This window comes from Gobio gobio, assembly GCF_949357685.1.
Source record: "Gobio gobio genome assembly, chromosome: 18".
Taxonomy (NCBI): Eukaryota; Metazoa; Chordata; class Actinopteri; order Cypriniformes; family Gobionidae; genus Gobio; species Gobio gobio.
Window position 1 is genome coordinate 16,706,825 of NC_137111.1, and position 21,404 is coordinate 16,728,228.

The 21,404-nt window shown below is 40.0% G+C and overlaps 1 protein-coding gene across 2 annotated transcripts in view; it reads left to right on the plus strand.

Annotated features, from left to right (window-relative positions):
- rmdn2 (regulator of microtubule dynamics 2) overlaps positions 1 to 21,404 on the plus strand; it is a 71,446-nt gene that overhangs the window by 23,762 nt on the left and 26,280 nt on the right. For both annotated transcript variants that reach the window (XM_079843099.1, XM_079843100.1), the window contains exons 4-6: positions 12,480 to 12,654; positions 13,766 to 13,868; positions 17,016 to 17,076. In XM_079843099.1, coding sequence (XP_079699225.1) covers positions 12,480 to 12,654; positions 13,766 to 13,868; positions 17,016 to 17,076 — 339 coding nt within the window. The remainder of the gene's footprint in view (positions 1 to 12,479; positions 12,655 to 13,765; positions 13,869 to 17,015; positions 17,077 to 21,404) is intronic.

Here is a 21,404-nt window from a genome sequence, read left to right on the forward strand (position 1 = left end):
CTGGTCCAGTGGCGCAGTAAGTGGTGTGATACCGGTGCTACAACTTGGCGAGCCAGCCAGGAGTGGCTTAAAGCATTTAAAACTAGAAACCAGAGACCGCATCGTATCGTTATCAGTGATTCATTATGGATGTTATTCAAACGAGTAGTGTGAAAATCCCTAACTCAGTCATAGTTAGTGGCATAGCCGATACCGAAACTGATGAAGAACTATATGATTTCCTGAAACAATATGGTCCCATTCAAAGGGTAATCCCAGTAGATTTCGCTGAGCCAGCGTCAGACAAACAGGTCGTAGTAGAGTATGTGTATGGTACAGCTATGCAGTCTCTCTTACCTTCGTTGCCACACAGACTCAACAGTAAGACTCAGACTGACGTCACTTACCACATTAGAGCCTTAGCCAGTGTCTACTCACCTGTAGCTAGCAAAACAGCTACACAGACTTACCTTTCAGAGTTAAAAGACATTGCAAAACTGACTGGCAAAGACTTTGCAGCTGTCCTCAGAGAAGAGCTCTCCGTCATCAGTGAGAGTGTCGATCTAGTTCAATCAGAAACCCAAGATGAAGATGTGGAACAGAACTCACCTGATGCCCCAGGGCAATATGGCCCTGAAAATGCTGCACACGTAAGCCCCCTACCCAGTACGGCCCCGGGGCAACATGTCCAACATCATTGGTCTCCACCACCATCTAAAGAAAAGACACAGCCTGCTCTGAAACTTCTTGACGTCAACCCACCTGACATACAAAAAGTAATAGTCGAGCACATAGTGAGAAATGAAGATTCTGCTCTGCAGGTGCACACTTCTTTGAGACTCAGACCCTTCTCTGGGCGCTTCCCCCGATCTAACAATGAAGTGGATTATGAGACATGGCGTTCCAATGTGGAACTTCTCCTTAAAGACACAACCCAATCTGATCTTTACAAGTCACGGAAGCTTCTTGAAAGTCTCTTATCACCTGCCATCGATATTGTGAAGCACCTGACACCTGAATCTCCCCTTAATGCGTACTTGGAGATCCTGGACTCCGCTTTTGGCACTGTCGAGGACGGAGATGACCTCTTCGCAAAGTATCTTAACACAATGCAAGATAACGGTGAGAAACCCTCAGCTTATCTACAACGGCTGCAGGTGATGCTGAACACCACCCTCAGGAGGGGAGGTGTAACCGCAAGTGACCTTGACCGGCATCTTCTCAGACAGTTTGTCAGAGGCTGCTGGGACAACATCTTAATAGCTGAACTCCAGCTAGAGCAAAAGAAACAGAACCCACCTACCTTTGCTGAACTTCTCCTGTTACTCCGCATAGCAGAAGATAAGCGTACTTCCAAAGCATCCCGCATGAAACAGCACCTCAATATTGCAAAGCCAAGAGTGTCTTCTTATTATCAAGGTATTTATGTGCAGAGTGAAGAAGACCGCAACCCATCTCAGCCAGCTTTTGATCACAGGTCCGAAATCCAAGACCTAAAGAAACAAATAGCTGATTTACAGTCGCAGCTTACACGTATCACACAGAAAGACAGTAGGAAGGCTAAATCAACTGCCAGACCAGTACCTCCCCAAACAGCTATCACTCCAACATCTCAAAGGCCGCACCACAGCCGAGATGTAAACAACAACACAAGCAATAGACCAAGGCCCTGGTATTGCTTTAGATGTGGAGAGGACGGACACATTAAGCCTCAGTGTGAAAGTGAGCCGAACCCATCTCTTGTAGCTGAGAAGAGGAAGCAGCTAAGAGAAAAGCAGTTAACATGGGACATTGAAAATGGTGCTTCAAAGCCTGATCATTTAAACTAGACCCAGTTCCGGTTGTGGGACAAACAGGGACTGGAACACAGACAAAGTGTCCCAAAAAGAAGCTGCACAGAGCCTGTGTGTACTCTCACACACAAAAACAGACAGTGACCCTACCAAAAGGGCTGATTGGAGCCAAGTGCACTGCACAAGTGACCATAGGTAACAAAGACTGCAGATGCCTGTTGGATTCAGGCTCGCAAGTAACAACGATCCCCAACTCTTTCTATTTAGAGAACCTGTCTCACTTACCTATGAATTCCTTGAATGACCTGCTTGAAGTGGAAGGAGCCAACGGCCAAAGCGTCCCTTACCTTGGCTATATTGAGGCCACCATCGGATTCCCAAAGAGTTTGCTTGGAGCGGACATTGAGGTGCCCACATTGGTTTTGGTTGTACCTGACATGCGCTCCACCTTGTCATCAGTACTTATAGGCACAAACACTTTGGATGTTCTCTATGAAAAGTATGCAGATATCGCACCTCAGAACTATGAGTCTCTTCCTTACGGCTACAAAGTTGTCTTAAAGACCCTTGAAATCAGGAAAAGACAGTCGGTTGATTCCAGTCTAGGGGAGGTGAGGCTTCATAGTAGAGACTTTGAGACTATTGCAGCTGGGCAGACCAAAGTCATTGAAGGATCAGTGAGCCGCAGGACAACTGACGTTGGAAAGTGGGTGATGGTAGAGTCACCAAAGTCATCCTCCCTGCCAGGTGGCATCCTGGTCACAGATAGCTTGGTAAGCCTACCACCGAAACTACCACGCTGCATACCAGTCATGCTCAAGAATGAGTCACAACATGACATCACCCTATCTCCAAAGGCTGTAATAGCAGAGATACATGCTGTCAAGAGTGTTCAATCAATTAAGACCCCTGACTCAGACCTTCCCACAAAACCTGACCAAAAATTAAATCTCAACCTTGACTTCACTGACTCTCCTGTACCCAATGAGTGGAAAGAGCGGATAACTGAGAAATTAAGGTCCATGCCGGAGGTGTTTGCACTGCACGAGCTTGACTTTGGTCGCACTGACAAAATAAAACACCACATAACCCTCAGTGACGAGACAACATTCAAACATAGACCAAGACCTATACACCCCCAAGATATAGAGGCTGTGCGTAACCATCTCCAGCAACTCCTTGATGCAGAAGTCATCCGTGAATCGGAGTCGCCTTTCTCCTCGCCGATTGTCGTCGTCAGGAAGAAGAATGGCGATGTCAGACTCTGCATAGACTACAGAAAATTGAACACCCAAACAGTAAAAGATTCATATGCCTTACCTAATCTTGAGGAGTCATTCTCGGCGTTGACCGGGTCCAAGTGGTTTTCAGTGCTTGATCTCAAATCAGGATTCTATCAAATAGAGATGGAGGAAGCAGACAAACACAAAACCGCATTCGTCTGCCCACTAGGATTCTTCGAGTTCAACAGGATGCCTCAGGGGATAACTAACGCCCCTAGCACGTTCCAGAGACTTATGGAGCGCTGTATGGGAGAGTTGAACTTGAAGCAAGCCCTAGTTTTTCTTGATGACCTCATCATCTTCTCCTCGACACTGGAAGAACACGAGGAAAGGTTGATGCGCGTGCTCAACCAATTGAAAGAGTTTGGCTTGAAACTGTCGCCAGGGAAGTGCAAGTTCTTCCAAACTTCTGTGAAGTACCTCGGCCACATCGTGTCTGAAAGGGGCATAGAAACTGATCCAGACAAGGTAGCAGCATTAAAAACCTGGCCAAAACCAAACAACCTGAAAGAGCTAAGAACCTTCCTGGGTTTCTGCGGTTATTACCGCCGGTTCGTAAAAGACTACTCAAAGATTGTGAAGCCACTCAACGAGCTCACTGCTGGCTATCCGCCGCTGAGAAAGTGCAATAAAACCCCAGAGAACCCTAAGAAATACTTCAACCCAAAGGACCTCTTTGGTGACAGATGGACGTCTGCTTGCCAGGCAGCATTCGACACCATAATCGGAAAACTGACAACTGCCCCCATCCTCGGGTTTGCTGACCCCAAGCTCCCCTACATTTTACACACCGATGCAAGCACCTCAGGACTCGGTGCTGCTCTTTACCAGGAGCAACAGGGGCAGAAACGAGTGGTTGCCTATGCAAGTCGAGGTCTGTCGAAATGTGAGTCCAGGTATCCTGCGCACAAATTAGAATTCCTTGCCCTTAAATGGGCAGTGACAGAGAAATTCCAGGACTACCTATACGGGAATACGTTTCTTGCTGTCACTGATAGCAATCCATTAACATATATTCTTACCTCTGCTAAGCTCGACGCCACAAGCTACAGATGGTTAGCCGCTCTGTCGACATTTGATTTCCAGCTACAATACAGAGCCGGTAAGCAAAATCAAGACGCGGACGGGCTGTCCAGGCGTCCCCACGGTAGATTACCTGATGACACATCATCACAAAAGGAGTTGGAGAGGATACAACAATTCACAAAAAGACACTTGTCAGAGGCTGATTATGCACACCTGGATGAAAACACTATCAAAGCCATCTGTGAGAAGCACTTGGTTCGCCAAGTGATCAACAATCACTCTGGGGAAACATCACCCGGCACCACCTTGGTTGTGTCACTTGCCCATCATCCAAAAGCTCTCCCACAAAGCTTTGAAGAGGAGGATCAGCTTGGTGGCTTACCTGTCATCCCCTCATTAGCATCTGCTGAATTAAGAGACAAGCAAAATGCTGATCCCTGCATCCGTGAAGTACTCAGGCAAGTGGAGTTAGAAGAGAAACCTCCACCATCCTTGAGGAAGGAACTTCCTGAGCTTGGTCTCTTATTAAGAGAGTGGGACAAACTAACTGTCTTAAATGGTGTCTTGTATCGCAAGCGGCAAGAGGGTGCTCAGACTCACTACCAGCTTGTGCTCCCCGAAGTCCTGAGGTCCTTAGTCCTCAAGAGCCTCCATGACGACATGGGCCACATGGGTGTAGAGCGCACTCTAGATCTCGTCCGGAAGCGTTTCTATTGGCCCAAAATGTCAGCCGAGGTGGAAGCTAAGGTCAAAACCTGCAACCGCTGCATACGACGTAAGGCTATGCCTGAGAAAGCCGCACCACTCGTCAACATCGTTGCTACAAGACCACTCGAACTTGTGTGCATGGACTTTCTCAGTGTGGAGCCGGACTCCAGTAACACCAAAGACATTCTGGTCATTACCGACCATTTTACGAAATATGCAGTGGCTGTCCCTACCCCGAATCAGAAAGCCAGGACAGTGGCCAAGAGCCTGTGGGATCACTTTTTCGTCCATTACGGCATCCCTGAAAAACTCCACAGTGACCAAGGTCCCGACTTTGAGTCCCGAACAATAAAAGAACTGTGTGAGCTCATTGGCACTCAAAAGATAAGAACCACTCCTTACCATCCGAGAGGGAACCCTGTAGAACGCTTCAACAGGACCCTGCTCAACATGTTGGGAACTCTCGAGAATCAGAAAAAGAGTCACTGGCGGGATTACGTCAAACCATTAGTACATGCTTATAATTGTACCAAAAACGAGACAACTGGTTTTACCCCTTACGAGTTAATGTTCGGGCGTCAGCCAAGATTACCAGTTGACCTAGCCTTTGGCCTACCAGTCAATCACCAGCCAGGCTCACACTCGCAATATGTTCGCAACCTGAAATCCCAACTCGAAGACAGTTACAAAGTAGCAACTGAGAATGCTAAAAAGACAGCCAGTCGCAACAAAGTGAGGTTTGACAAGCATGTTGTTGACTCCACCTTGAAGGAAGGCGACAGAGTCTTGGTTCGAAACGTCCGCCTTAGGGGCAAGCACAAGTTGGCCGACAGGTGGGAGTCCGATGTGTACATTGTCCAGAAACAGTCTGGAGACGTCCCAGTGTATGTTGTGAGGCCTGAGACAAGAGATGGTCCACAAAGAACTCTTCATCGTGACCTCCTGCTGCCATGCGGTTTCCTTCCTGTGACCTCAATCGAAAGTGAAACTAACCCGTCAATGGCAGTGAGACGACCAAGAACTCGACAGCATCCTAAAAATGACAGTTCAGATGGAGCTGATGGGGATGAATCCCAATCTGACTCTGAGGAATATCACTATGATGGACACAGAAACCTAAGAGTGGAAACACTAGGGTTTGATCCGACCCCTGAACCCATAGAACACTTATCACAAAGGATTGAACCGGAACCCTCCAAAGAGTTGACTGCTGTTAAGCAAGGTCCTTCAAACGTAGCCAAAGCTCTTCCTGAGGATGTTCCAGTAGAGACTTGTGACCTGAACTTACCTAATCCTGCAAACTATGACTTACCTGACCCTGCAGACTACGATTTACCTAATCCTGGAACCAATGACTTACCTTATCCTGAAGAGAGCAGCTCAACCGCTGAACAGGAAACTGGAAACCTACCTGAGGAAGACCTGGATAATGTCCATCCTTCTACTCAACCTGCTCAGGAGCGCAAAGAAAACACAAGTGTTATGGACCAAACTGACATCCAGACAGAAGGTGACTGTTCTAGAAGACCTATCAGAGACAGAAAAGGGGCTAAAAGACTGACTTACCCTGAACTAGGGAACCCGCTGGTTACAATAGTTCAGTCTTTATTTCAAACCTTGAGTAATGTGTTTACAGGGTCCCTTGAAGAGCCTAGCTTTCCAAAAACCCCTAGAGTTATGACAGTATAGATTCAGAATGCACAGGGACGTGCATTAGGTAAAGAGGGGAGGATGTAACCCATGTAAATATGACATAAATAAGAATAAATAGTTTAAAAGCTGTATAAATAAGTTTGAATGTTAAGTGATTCATTTAATGTAAGTTTATTCATCAGAGTTAAAAATGTTAAAAATGTTAATACAACAATTTAATGTTTAAGATTAATAGTATGCTGACAGAAAATTAATGTCACTGCCCCTTTAAGAGACTAGTGACGTTAGACGCAGTACTTCAGTGACGCTGCAGCGCGGAAGCCTGAAAGTGAGAGCAGAGGATAGATCGGAGAGAACGAACTGTGTTTAATTAGCAGAGAAAAAGAGTGATAAAGTTGATTTTGCAGCTGAAAAACATAACTTACCTGGTTGGGAACTGACAGGGATTTTATGAGAACTAAGCCACCCCGGTTTTGGTCAAGTTTTTTTGCTTGGTTTGAGGCTCGGTCGGAGCGAGGATTGGCCTGCAGTGTGTGAGTGTGCACATGGCATGCACAGACAGGATTCAAGATGGCGAGCCAGACCCAGACTTTCAACTCATCTTCCCCATCGCATCAGTGAGGAAATCTGCTGCGTATGGTGACTCGCTGCCAGAGTGGTAGGAGTATCAGAAATTGTTTTGAACTGAACTGGAAACCGATTGAACTATCATTTTTGAACTGAACTGAATTGAGCTGAGACTTTTCATTGGACTGAACAATTGAACACGCACATTTGGACTTGAACTTGAGTTTAAGGTTTCACACTTTTATTTTCAAATTGAGTTCATATGTTGAATGTTACTTGAAATGCTTGTGGTCCACTTTGATTGGTTGTGTAAATTGAAGGTATTTTCTCACCTGTAAAAGGAAGGAAACAGAGTTAACTCAGGAAGAAAATAGGAATTCTAAGATAGAAAAAGACCGGTCTAACTTAGATTAGTCTGATTATAACTCGAGTGAACTAAAGAACAAAGAGAGAGTGAAATACCTTTTCATTTATTTTACTTACCTCAATATTAAGAACCTGCAGGGTATTTTTCTTTGTTTTGCATTCTGTTTATTCTATGTGTTTTTGCATTCAGTAAATTGCCGGCCTTTTGTATTTAAAGCAACGGTCTCTGGTGTAATTATTTTTGCTCCCCACTCCTTAGAACCTAGAACTGGTCCAGTGGCGCAGTAAGTGGTGTGATACCGGTGCTACAACTACCTTTGGTTTTAATGAGAAAAAAAATGATACAATGGTGGATTCGAATCCAGAACCGAACCTCAGACACACTCTACCACTGGGCTGCGAATCTATGTGAAGAAACCTGGGACTAATAATATTGTATTATTCTATAGTTAGGAGATGTAACGTTAAGGCCTGTACACACTGGGACGAAAATCGCGCGCGCTTATCGCCAGCGTTTTTCGTGACGTTTTTCGGCGCGTCTTGAGTGTTCACACCCAAGCGATTTTGACTGGCGATGCGCCGAGTGAACGTGCACATTCAGTAGATAGCGCTCCCGGTACACAAGGTGGTGCTGCGGCACTTAACACTTCTGACACTTGCTTGTCACACAAGAAGAGAGACAGTATTTACGTGCTTGCCAAAACCACAGATATATTATGTCTATGGCCAAAACCATTCACACACTTTTTGCTAACTGGCAAGTAGCATTAGCAGCTCATCTTCTTCTTTGTCTACTTGCTACTTCTTCGTTGTATCAATGTGTGCTCGGCAAGACCGTTTTGTGCTTGAGCGCCACCAAGTCGTGTTTTATTGTAACTTCAGTAGCTCCAGGCACGTGAACAAAAGTGCTGATCTCATTGGTCGGCCAGTTTTTAACGCGCCGTGTCAAAATTAAAAAACGAACCTGAGGCGTTTTTTTTTTATTTTAATTACGCTTTTACGCCTGCCGTTTTGCACGTCGGTGTGCACACTCACATGGGCGGCCTTTGTTTAGTCACGAGGCGTTAAACGTCGGCGATAAACGCGCGCGAAAATCGTCCCGGTGTGAACAGGCCTTAAAGGATGAAACTATCACGTTAAACATGACTTCCCCCACACTCACCCACTTTTTAAAACAAAGTCACGCCACTGCATCGCATTATCCATTGATAACTTTTTATTCTCTATACGTTTGTGTTGTTTACATTGTATGCACTTATGCGCAGATTGCCGACAAAACACAGACATTTGATGCAGTTTCACTCATCGCCTGCAACGATCTGCAAATCCAACGAGCCTTGCTTATAAAACATTCATCACCAAAAATGCCGGGAACACACTTGAAAAACAAACTGCATCCACTGTTCCCTTAACGCTGGGTTCTTTGGGAAGCTGAACAAGGTTATCTTTCCCTCACAACCAAAAAAACTATTTGGTGACATTGTTGAAAACCCTGGCGAAAAAGGTTGTACCTAGTCTCTTAATGAGTCATGGGTGTGTTTTGGCCGTAATGTGCAATAAACCAATCAGAGCCTTATCTCCCATTCCCTTTAAAAGCCAGTTGCGCTTGTACCATGGCGGATTCGCTATTTACATGGTGGAATTTGCGAGAGGAAAGACTGAACGCTTCTCCAGGGATAAATCCTTTTATTTTTAATATTTAAAATTGTTTGTGTGCTGCTGTGCGTCCCTGTGTATGTAATAAGCAGAGTGTACGTGCGTTGTGCACGAACGCAAAATAAATAAATAATCATTTTTTTGCGTTAAATAACGCAAAAAATACTGCGCTATTGACTTCAGACCTGGTTTTTGTTGGTCAATGGAGCAGTCGTTTTCAGTTGCCTCAAAATAACAACGTGCCAACAATGCACCCGAACACCTCGTTTTCAAACCAGCACGACCATGGGCAAACAGATGGGAGTGCATTTGCTATTTAAACAACGCAACGCTGGACATGAAAATGATAACTGGGTCAGGCTGAAACAAGCAAAAAACACTTGCGTCGCACCTGGCGTCGCATTGCGTCGGGTGTATGATGGCTTTAAATGTTGCATGCACTGCAAAAAAAATTATATCTTCCTCAGTATTTTTGTTTTGTTTTTCAATACAAATATCTAAACATCCTTAAATCAAGATACATTTACTTGAGATACAAAATGAAGAAAAATTAAGTGAGTTTACACTTTAAACATAAAACAAATATATAAAAACTTGTTTTCCCTTTGAATTAAGCTGATTTTTCTGAGCCCATTGGCAGATATTTGTTTTTGCTTTAATCATAAACATTTTGATGTGTTTTGCAGAAAACAAGAATTCTTATGTCATATAATTTTGAAAGTAATGGAGATCAGAAATCGAAACCCTAAACTCCCTAGACATGCACATTTAGACATGTTGTGTTCCTTTCACTTTATTCCCTAAATGGATAGTTCACCTAAAAATGTAATTAAGTCATCATTTACTCTCCAAACCTGTATGAATTTCTTTCTTTTGTGAAGAATATGGGTAACTAACAGCTGATGGTCCCCATCGACTTCCATAGTAGGGAAAAAAAAAACTATGGAAGTCAATGGGGACCATCTACTGTTTGGTTACCGACATTCATCAAAATACCTTCTTTGGTGTTCAACAGAAGAAAGAAATTCATACAGGTTTGGAGAGTGAGTAAATGATGATAGAATTTTCATTTTTGGGTGATTTTTCCCTTTAAATTTTATTAACTTGGTCTTATAAACACTAATATTGTGAAATATTATTACAATTTAAAAAGGCTGTTTTCTATTTTAATCGATTTTAACATTTATTATTATCATCAATGTTAAAAACAGTTTTTGCTGCTTAATATTTTTGTGGAAAACGTGATGCACTACTCTTTAAAAGTTGGGGGAAAATAAGATTTTTAACAAAAAATTCAGCAAGGACACATTAAATTGTCAAAAGTGACAGCAAAGACATTTTAAATGTAAAAATATTTCAATTTCAAATGAATGCTGTTCTGAAAACTGGAGCTGAAAATTCATCTTTGCCATTACAGGAATAAATTACATTTTATTAATATAATAAAACAGAAAACAGTTCTTTTAAAGTCTAATAGTTCTGCGTTAAATTGAGTCCCCCCCTCTGCCAATGCCGCTCACTGAGAGAAATAAAAAATACATATATTTTATTTTGGTGTTTATTGCTTGTGCTGCTCAACTTGAGTTAGTTTTGGGATGTGACTCACAATTATTTCTGTATGACACTGCAGAAGAAGAGGAGAAAGACATTGCAGAGGTAGAGTTGCCAGTATACGTTTAGCAATAATGAGGGTCTGAGAAAGACATCACTTCAGACAGACAGATGATAATGGCTTAAATGAACTCAGATCTCTGGCAGTTAATGTGTAACCATAGCCCCTGAAATTGTGGCAGAGTTAACACTGAACTAGATTAGAAGAAAGCTCAATCACTGGTGTTCCAATCAGAGTTTCTTTGGTTCCTGGGGCTGCCGGTGATTTCCTTTGTCTGTCATGAGCGACCTTCGTTTATGTAACATTGAAGTGCCCTCGGAGGTTCCAGCTCCAACACATCCCTGCAGAACTATCGCTTGAAGTCTCAAATGTTCTCACAAACAGCAAATGACGCAAATGCTGTAGGTGCCAGTTCTTAATGGAAGCCTTTTATGTTTTCACTTTTTCTCAAGCCTTTCATTTGTACCTTAACCTGTAATTAATGTTTTTACGCACTCATGTCGGCTGCTGAGAGTGTTAGTGCACACCTATAGACATTGAAAAGGGGCATTTTTTTGAAAGCTGTAAAAGTTAGGCGGGTATAATAAACAGCTCTCACAGTGTTTTTTTATTGAAGCCTTTAGGTGTAGTACTGAACCCGACAATCCCAATAAACCATTAATTACCCTGCTTCACTTGTGTGATATTTTGCATTTAAATACTTTATGAATGCATATCCATTAACTGCATCAGTGACACCCTTAAATATGTACATTTATTACCCAATTTATTTATTTCTTCACCTTCTCTCACTTGAGTAGGAAAAAAACACAGGTTGAAAGCATAGTCTAAACTAAGCAAAACTTTAACTTCCTGTTTTTATCTCTTTCCCCGGCAGCTTTTTTTGTATTTTTTATTGCCAGCCACCGCCAGCATTTTTAAAAATAATTTTTACATGTTTAAATGTTCATAGAATGTTTTGTTGTATGAACATCTGAACATGCAATATAGCAAAAGAAGGAACAGACCCTCTCCTTTGAAACACAACTATACAGTTTTAGTATAGCTTAATGCATGCTTTTTTATCAACACTTGAATGTGGATAAGTTTCATAAAAAAGCTACATTTTGAGCAAAAAGCTGAGAAAAACGTGCTACATCCAGATGGGAATCAGAACGATTATCAAAACATAGATGGAGTAGATCAAGTCCATCAACACCCCCAAAGCTTCACAGTCCTATAGCTCGTCCTGGGTCAACATTTCAACCAGTAACATTAGGCAGTTTTGATTTATATGCTGTTTAATGTTGATGATCTCGTTATTTTACATATGCATCTGCTTACGTATGCTTTTGCTTGTTTCTGCATCGCTCATCACCATCATTGACGTAAGCTTTCTGCGTGTGTACAGCCGAAGCGCACTATTTGAATTGTTACCTTGTAAGGCTACATTTTAAAATGGGGAAATTAGTTTGGCTGTATTGCTCAGTGACTTAAAATCCAACATGAAAAATAATCGTGATAAAATTGTGATCCTGCCTAAAAAAATATTTTGTGATGTGATATTTTTGCCATATCACCCACCACCACCTTTTCAAAAGCCACTTTACCTCTGTATTGTGAATGGAAGCAAGTTATTTGGGTCAATTTTGATTTCTCTTTGACTTATAGAGTCACTTCAGTTTCACTTCAGCTCCAAGTTAAACTGAAGTGTAAATTACCATGTAAATGACATCCTTGTTGTCAAGAATTGACATTCCTGTAAAACATAGCTAAAGGTTTTCAGTCTTATACGAAGCCAATGTCATCACAACAACAGAGACATGCTCACTGTGCTCCTTACTGTCATGCTCACAGGTATATAACCGCACTGACAGATTCTGAGGAAGAGGAAAGTGGCGATGAACGAAAGCCACTGCAGGAACCAGTGGATGAATTAATGGCTCTACTGCAGAAAGCAGACCGACTGCACAGCTGTAATGGTGCAGAAAAAGCACAAGGCCTGGATGTTCTGCTGGAGAGGAAAGAAGAGGTATGTAAACTTCCTTTCAAAAGATTGGGGTCAGGGTTTATTTTTTGAAAGAACGTCATGCTTTTATTCTTCAATGGTGCATTACATTGATCACCTGTGACAGTAAAGAAATGTATAATGTTACAAAAGATTTTTATTTCAAATAAACGATCAGGTGTTATATTGTGTTAGTCCCCCTTTTTCTGCCAAAACAGCTCTGACCTGTCTAGGCATGGACTCCACTAGACCCCTGAAGGTGTGCTGTGGTATCTGGCACCAAGATGTTAGCAGCAGCTCCTTTAAGTCCTGTAAGTTGCGAGGCCTCCATGGATCGGACTTGTTTGTTCAGCACATCCCACAGATGCTCGATTGGATTGAGATCTGGGGAATTTGTAGGCCAAGTCAACACCTCAAAGTCATTGAAGTGTGCTCCTCAAACCATTCCTGAACCACTTTTGCTTTGTGGCAGGGCGCATTATCCTACTGAAAGAGGCCGCAACTAACTGTGATGCACCGTGTATTCTGACACCTTTCTATCAGAACCAGCATTAACTTCTTGTTTGTCATCACAATTTGGTCAGACTTGATCAAATCCTTACGCTTGCCCATTTTTCTTTGAGGATAAAACGTTCACTTGCTGCCTAATATATCCGACACACTAACAGGTGATGAAGAGATATTCAGTGTTATTCACTTCACCTGTCATAATGTTAGGCCTGATCGGTGTATGTTGTTCTTTTGAACTTTCTATTCATCAGAGTATCTCCATGAAAATTAAGCAGCATAACTGTTTTCAACACTGATAATAAGAAGAAATGTTTCTTGAGCAGCAAATCACCATATTAGAATGATTTCTGAAGGATCATGTGACACTGAAGACTGGAGTAATGATGCAAAAATACAGCTTTACATCACAGAAATAGCATTTTTAAATATTTTCAAATTGAAAATGCTAAATAAATATTAATGTTTTACTGTATTTTTGATCAAATAAACGCAGTCTTGGTGAACAGAACATACTTCTTTCAAAAACATAAAAAAATCTTACTGACCCCAAACTTATGAATAGTAGTGTACGATGGTTTCTGGTTTATTAATAAAAGTTACACACATGTCATGTATGTGCTTGCAGTTCGATCAGAAGTGGCAGTACCTTTGGCGGTTGTCCAGAGCCTATGCAGATGCACATGATTTTGCCGTTGACCTCGCAAAGAAGAAGAGCTACGCTGAAAACGGTAATCACAGCTTTCATGATTACGGGTATATATGTATTTATAGACTGTAGACATTTGTGCTGGATTTTCATAATTTGACATAATGTTTAATTAAACTTAAACTTAAAAATGTAGTCCTTGCTTTCAATTACCATGAAATATTATTTAATTATAATCATATGGTGGCTTTTCTCTTTTCTCATTCATTAAATTAAATGTGATGTATTAAATGAATGAATGAATTGCCATATAATTTGATTGAAGAAGATTAATGTAGTTAAATCATTAACTAATTAATTTATAACCCATCTTGACTTATTCACGAAAATGGAACCATCTACCTAGAATCGGGAAGAAGAAAAGGGCTGTCTTGAGGTTATCAGTTCCGTGTGCCCTGTATTAGCTCTTAATTTGGCTGTACTTTCCATCCCTTTCTGTTCTTTTTTTGTCCTTCTCTCCCTGCTAATTAAATGTAACACAATAGCAACTCAGTCCATGTGTATATGGAGGGACAGGATCAACTAGTTCAGTTTCTGATCCTTCTTTTCTATTGTGTCTTTAATTGCTGTTCTCCAGTCACTTCTCTGTATGAAAGCTTCAATAGCTATGTTTCCATCTAAAGTTGCGGATTTAACTTATGCACAAAACTGAAATACAGCATAAAACATTTGCAGCGTTTCCATCATGTCACTTCTTGGGAAATTGGCAAAATATCTGTAATAGACAACGAAGTGGCTGCAATTGGGGAAGCCACTTTCGCTTGCATAAAGCAGTGGTTCTCAACTGGTTTAGTTATGGGACCCACATTTTCCCATGGTTATGAAGCCACGACCCAAATTGAGGAATTTTAACCAAGCTAATTTAGTTCTCAAAAATGTTTGACATACACACAAGTACTGTACCACATTACTTTACAAACATAAATTGTAAGAATCTCACTAACACTGATGAATAACAGTATAAGGTAAGGGTATTATTAGCAGCCCCAGACTAATATTTGCTAATACAATAAAGTTAATAAGTTGGTTTGAGCCACCGTAGTCATCAGTAACAAAATAAGTGAAAATAAAGTGGTATTTTGGAAACTACAGAAACTACATTTACCATGATGGTAAATGCATGAACTGTTAATAAACATATGGACACTGATCCTAATAAATAGAATGAACATCATACCTGCATGTAAATCCTTCCCAGCACAACGTACCAGTTACGTAATTTATTGGTACTTTTTGGTAATTTCAAGACATAGGGGAGCATAGGGGAGCGCGGGGCCTAACGCAGGGTTAGTTGTAACACGCATGGTTTAAAACTTTCCACACATGCCAGGATGACGAAACTTAGTATATTTACTAGTTGCCATATCAACATTATTTAGAGAAATAATTGCGCCAAAATAAAAAAATCTTTGGAAGATATTACTGAACATTTATTTAACCATAGCAAAAGGAAATTTCTAACTTAAGTTTATTTTTCATCTCTGTTTTTTGTGTTTATTTAAAACAAGACTAATCATATATTATTTTAATCTTATATCTATAAATGTTGTTTAACAGTTGAGATAGTTCTTTAATGCTGATTTAACCAGCAGAAGACACAAGCCGCAGTTTAAATCCGAGTTGTACAGATCGGGTGCGTTGTAACACTGCGTTACAATGAATGAGCCCCTATTCGAAATATGCTATTATATTCTATACTTTTAGGAATTCTTTTGAGAAACCATGAGAAAAGGGTGAATAATGACTGAGTCAATATTCATAAATGATTTATTATTATTATTATGTTTTTTTAACTATGCTGTATAGCTGTATTTAGCGATGTGTTTGTTGTCAAACTCAAAAATGTGTATACTTTTAATGTTTTAGAAATGCCATTATTTTATTTTAAAAAGTTAATAATTGAATTTTATTGACAAAATAATTTAGTTTGTCTTGGATATTTTTTTTTATTATATCAGGTAACATTTTAAGCTGTCATATGCTCATGTTACAATGTACCCCTCACATGTTACAATGTACCACACCTATGGGGCATGTTGTCACATTTCACTTCCATTCTTTCAGGGTAAATCAAGAAAAAAGTATACACTGTATTAATGGAACAAATCCACATAATTGTACTAAACGTGTGAAATGAATGTGGGGAAAAATAAATACTCTGAACACCAAGTGGATTTACACAAACTGAGACAGTCAAAAAGCATTAGGTTGTGCCCCTTAGGTTGTGCCCCGCTCTCCCCTACTAAACGTAACTATGCCGTTGCATGCTTGTGATTTGCTCTATGTATAGTGAAGTGATATACAGCTTGGCCTCCCAGGTGAGACTTTTTATTTCATTATAATGACAGTGACATCATTCTTCTGTCATCATCAAAGACCTATTTGCGCTTGTCAAATGATTCAATTTCCAACGTGTTTTCGCTTCAGTGAGTAAACATGTTTGTTGATTTCTTGAATGCAATGGCCAATCGTAGGTGTTGAAGTTAGAATCCACTCACCGCTCGATCTTTTGTTCAGTGCTGAGTTCTGCACTGCAAATCTTCTCTAACAAAGTGTAGACATTTATGTAAATAAAAGATTTATGTAATATAAGGAACTTTGTGAGATCGCGTTCATTGAATGAGTGACAGCTTTTAGTGATTGCGCTCTGTGCGCTGTCTAGGCGATATAAAAAATGTTATTAATAGGCCTATAATATATTCAGAATTTGAATAAAACTTTAGTTTCTCATCCGCATATACATGCGGGATTCACTCTCGAAATGGTGATGAATGACAGTGATAAATATTTATGTATCGAAATCTGGCACATATAAATGACAGGAAAACACGATTTCTGGCTGCATGTCAATATCCTTGGATCTTTGGTAAGTTGTAAGTTGTATATTGAGTCCAACCTTTAGTTTAAACTGATAACAGTTTCTTTTACTCGCGTTTTCCCCAATTAACTCCAGTCATGCAGCAGCTCTTCTGCCACTCAGTCCCGGCTGAGGGGGTCGTGTTCCGGCGGGAAAGTGACGTCGATGCATGCCCTCTATTTAAACCTTTAGAAGATCTTGTTAGTCCAGCTGTGAGCAGGTGTTCGATCATCTTCTGCAAATCGTCTGTCTTGTCATCTTCATATCATCTTCTGCATCTTGTTTATTTTCTTGTTAAAATTTTTATTTCAGGAAAAAAAGTTGGTGAAGAGGCAATATCCATCAATCCACTTTGTGCAGAAGGTCATCAGTGGTGAGTTTATGTATCAAATTAATTTGTTGTCCAATTTACATAATATTACAACTGCGAGATTAAGTATTTTTTAAACGGGTTAAATTGGGCCAGGGCTGAGCTCATCAGTGGTAACTCATCAGTGAACTTTCTTCGCACATTTTCAACAATATAGGCTATATGTTTTTACACCTTTCTATTTCTTACTAATTCAAGCAATGATTTAAGCGTGTCGTCTTTTGTGCCGTAAAATAAAGGACAAAACAGCACATAAAAAGCATGCAAGTGGATTACAGCAGCGTGAGCACAGTGACAAAGCTCACGTGTAAAATATAAACCTGCAGAAATAACAAACCCCAAACTCTAGCACAAAAATTATGATTGTGCACACAAATCAGCAAGTTGCCAGGAGAAATAAAAAAACTGCTAGTCCTCAGTCCTGACAGGTCTTTCACACGCAGAACTGACCACAAGCGCTAGTTCTGTTCTGCACACGCCAGCTGATTCTTCACCCACACAAGTCAGTTTGCTATTGGCTGCTGGCCTTCTCTGAAACTCTTTTTTTAAATGTTAGTGGGAAGAAGAAAATTATCTTTTAGATATCAATCTGATCTGCATATGCGATGAACATTATGCCAGGTCATGTTTGTAAATGAGGAGTGGTTCTTAAACAGTTTACCTGGATAAATAAAGTTTAAATAAAATAAAATGATGCTCATTGTTGCCCGCTCCTTTGAAGGAGGCTCTATAAAACAGCTCTATATTTAATAAAGCTCATACAAAAGACCTAAACCGGAAGCAATGAGACCTGTTTTACAGAATACGGAAGTATTCTGTACTTTCTGTAAGTATTCTGTAAGTATTCATTTGTAAAAATATGATGTACAGACAGTATAGTGTAGAATATAATTAGTGTAGAAATATGTGAAAGGCTTCTAGATCATTAAATGTTTATTTATCTTTTTTTTTTAAAAAATTTATATTGCTGTCCATTTAAAATGAAGATACAATTTAATTTGCCTTTTGAAGAAAATACATATTTTAAGATTTCTATAAAGACATTTATATACTGTTGTGGTATGACTTAAAAAAAGAAACATACATACGGCACATTCTCATATATCCTGACACCAGCTTATAAGTACACACAGCACAATAATTATTCCATTTACATATTTTTTTCTAACATGCTTAAATAATATAACCCCCCACATAACAAATCCCAGCAGTGAGCATGTTTTGGACAACTGGGATCATGTACAGTACCTTTACCACTAGTACCTTTGCCTGCCGCTATTTTCCATATGTGTTTTGTTAAAAGAAATGGGTTATTTACTACTGTAAAGCGGCTGATGGTTTCCCAGGCACTGCACACAGACACGACTAATCGATAATCAAATTCGATAATATTTTCATTATTGATAATGTATCATGTTTTATTTTATTGAGTAGTTGTTGCAGCCCTACAAGAAACTTTAAACTTGTTTTTTCCCATCTGCTGTGACTCTGGTGCCTGAGTTTGATATGTTTTTTTTTTATGGTTTCACCTATCCATTTAAAATAATTCCCACCCCCTCCAGTACCTCTTACTGACAACTTGTTGCGTAGTGTAGACTTTACTGTTACATTGTATGACCTTTTTATTCAACAATTTCAATGAATACCAACTTTCAATTTCAAGTTGGTTTCAAGAGGTTTTGCAAATCTGTCCCCCATAAGTGAAACATATTTACATTCTTGTTTGTAGCACCTGGGCTCCTGTGTGTGTTTGTGGGTGACTGAATGTATATGTGGGTGTGCTTGTGTGTGGGTGTCCTTTTCAGCCCCTCTGGATATACTCATCTTACAAAACTCTCTTGATAGCATCACCACACCCCAGGAATGTAAACACATGCAAAGACAGCCCCAAGTTAAATACACACCTACTTAATTGCGTTTCTGAAAAAAGTTTCTGTGCTTTTGTTGCATAATTAGTATACACTACTGTTCAAAAGTTTGGGGTTGTTTTTTCAACATTGATAATAACAAGAAATGTTTGTTGAGCACCAGATAAAACAGAATGATTTCTGAAGGATTTTGTGATCCTGAAGCAGGGCCGGCCCAAGCCCTTATGGGGCCCTAAGCAAAATTGTATTTGGGGGCCCCCCAGTGCCACCAATACGATTGGTTATTGTCAATTCTTGATCATCCACACACCCAGTATCAATGTTAGTAGTTGTAGCTGTGTTGTTTACATCATGTCTGGCTGTCATGTTTTTACCCTTATACAGTTTTTAATCGTAACAGTAGCAAACCCACAAGAGTGGTCATGTGTTAATATTCAAAGTCTTACAGTACTACAGTTCAGAATGGGATATGTACTTTTTTATGCTATATCTTATGCTGAATGTCTTTGATGAATAGAAGTTTCAAAAGAACAGCAGAAAGCTTTCAAAAAATACTACAAATATTGTACACAACTGTTTTCAACACTGATAATTATATATGTGTGTTGAGCATCAAATCATCATATTAGAATAATTTCTGAAGGATCATGTGACACTGAAGACAAAAAGTTATTTCATGTGCTCTTGGGGGCCCCAAGCAGCCGCTTAGTTCGCTTATGCCTAAGGCCGGCTCTGCCCTGAAGACTGGACTAAAGGCCCCGATATACATCAAGTGAAATCAAAGAATGAACTGGTAGGTGTCCTTTAAAAAAAATTAAAATCAGGCCAAAACGAAGTTCGTTTGGAGTTTGTTTATGCCGAGTTCACACGGCACGATTTTCAAACTCGTCAGATCACAGTTCTTTTCACACTGCATGACTATCTGGGATAGCATTCAGTTGCTGCTGTGTTTACACTACACGATGAATCGGTGACAGGGGGTTTCACACTGCATGACTTTACAATAGGAAGAATCGCTGACAACTGTGTCCGGTCTGCAAACTAAGTTTCAAAAACACACACAAGAAGTGACAAGGAAACAACGCGAGATTACGCATGCGTCTCACGCAGTTCTCACGCAGGACTGGAAGTGTTATTAAAAATGAAAAGCGGGGAGCAAGGATTGCGTTCTGCAAAGAGATTTAGATTTTTTTTTGTGATTTATTTATTTATTTTTGACCTTGACCTTGCTGCTGTTGCGGCTGGTCAAGCAAATGTTTGTGCTTTGTTTCTGTTTGATATAATTGTAAATATATCTATTAAAATACTGATATTCTGTTCTATAACTCCTCCCCGAACTTCCCGCTGCCCTGTCTCTTGCTCTCTAATTGGCTGTAGGTCATCGCTGATGTAATTTTCAGTCAGAACACATTTCACACAGCAGGATTTTGAATTGCAGATAGGTCCAGATATTTAGCATGGCAAATAGCTCACGGGCGTCGGCAACTCATTGACGATTCACTCGGATCATGTCTTTGATAATTTACTCTGCGTTATTGTCACTTGCGTGAACATGCACTGATTTGACAATGATTTCGGGCATTTGTCGGCGAGTCAAAATCAAATCTTGCAGTGTGAACTTAGCATTCGGGAGTGTGAAACCACTTGCCAAAACGAAAAAAATGTGCTCTGGTTGTTAGACACTAGGGATGCAACAATACAGTTAGTCCATGGTTCAATACATACCTTGGTTATTTAACCACGGTTTTCGGTTCGGTTTCGGTTCTGATGGCTCACATCAGTTTTTTGCTATTCTATTCTTAGGCGACAGGAACAGAAAGAGGTTAAGGAGAAAAATTACTATTTTTCTTTATTTTACTTAAAAGACTTGAAAAACCTAACTTAAACTTAAAACTTTATGTAAAAAACACTTGTACACATTCCTAGTGTATAGTATAATATAAAATACATATATATATATATATATAAAGATTTACACTGGCAGCTCAGAGCTGTACAGCACCATTTAAATATGAATATAGAATTGAATGAATAAATGTAAAAATAAAACACTACATAGACTTCACTATAAAATATCCATTGATTCTTATTAAAGCTACTGTATTAAAGTTTCTCAGTCAAGAGCAGAGAGTGATTTTTTTTTCTTTGTCTTTTGTTGTTTTATTAACATTAAAGGAATAGTTCACTCAAAAATGAAAATTCTGTCATCGATTACTCACACTCAAGTTGTTTTAAACCTGAATAAAGTTCTTTCTTCTGTTGGACATAAAATATATTTTGAAGAATGTTGGAAACCAACCAGTTGCTGGTCCCCATTGTAGGAAATAATAATATGGATGTCAATGGCTGGTATTCACCTGTCTGTGTTCAACAGGAGAAATTAATACAGGTTTGGAACAACATTAGAGTGAGTAAATAATGACATAATTTTAGAGGTGAACTGTCCCTTTAAGGACAAGCGGC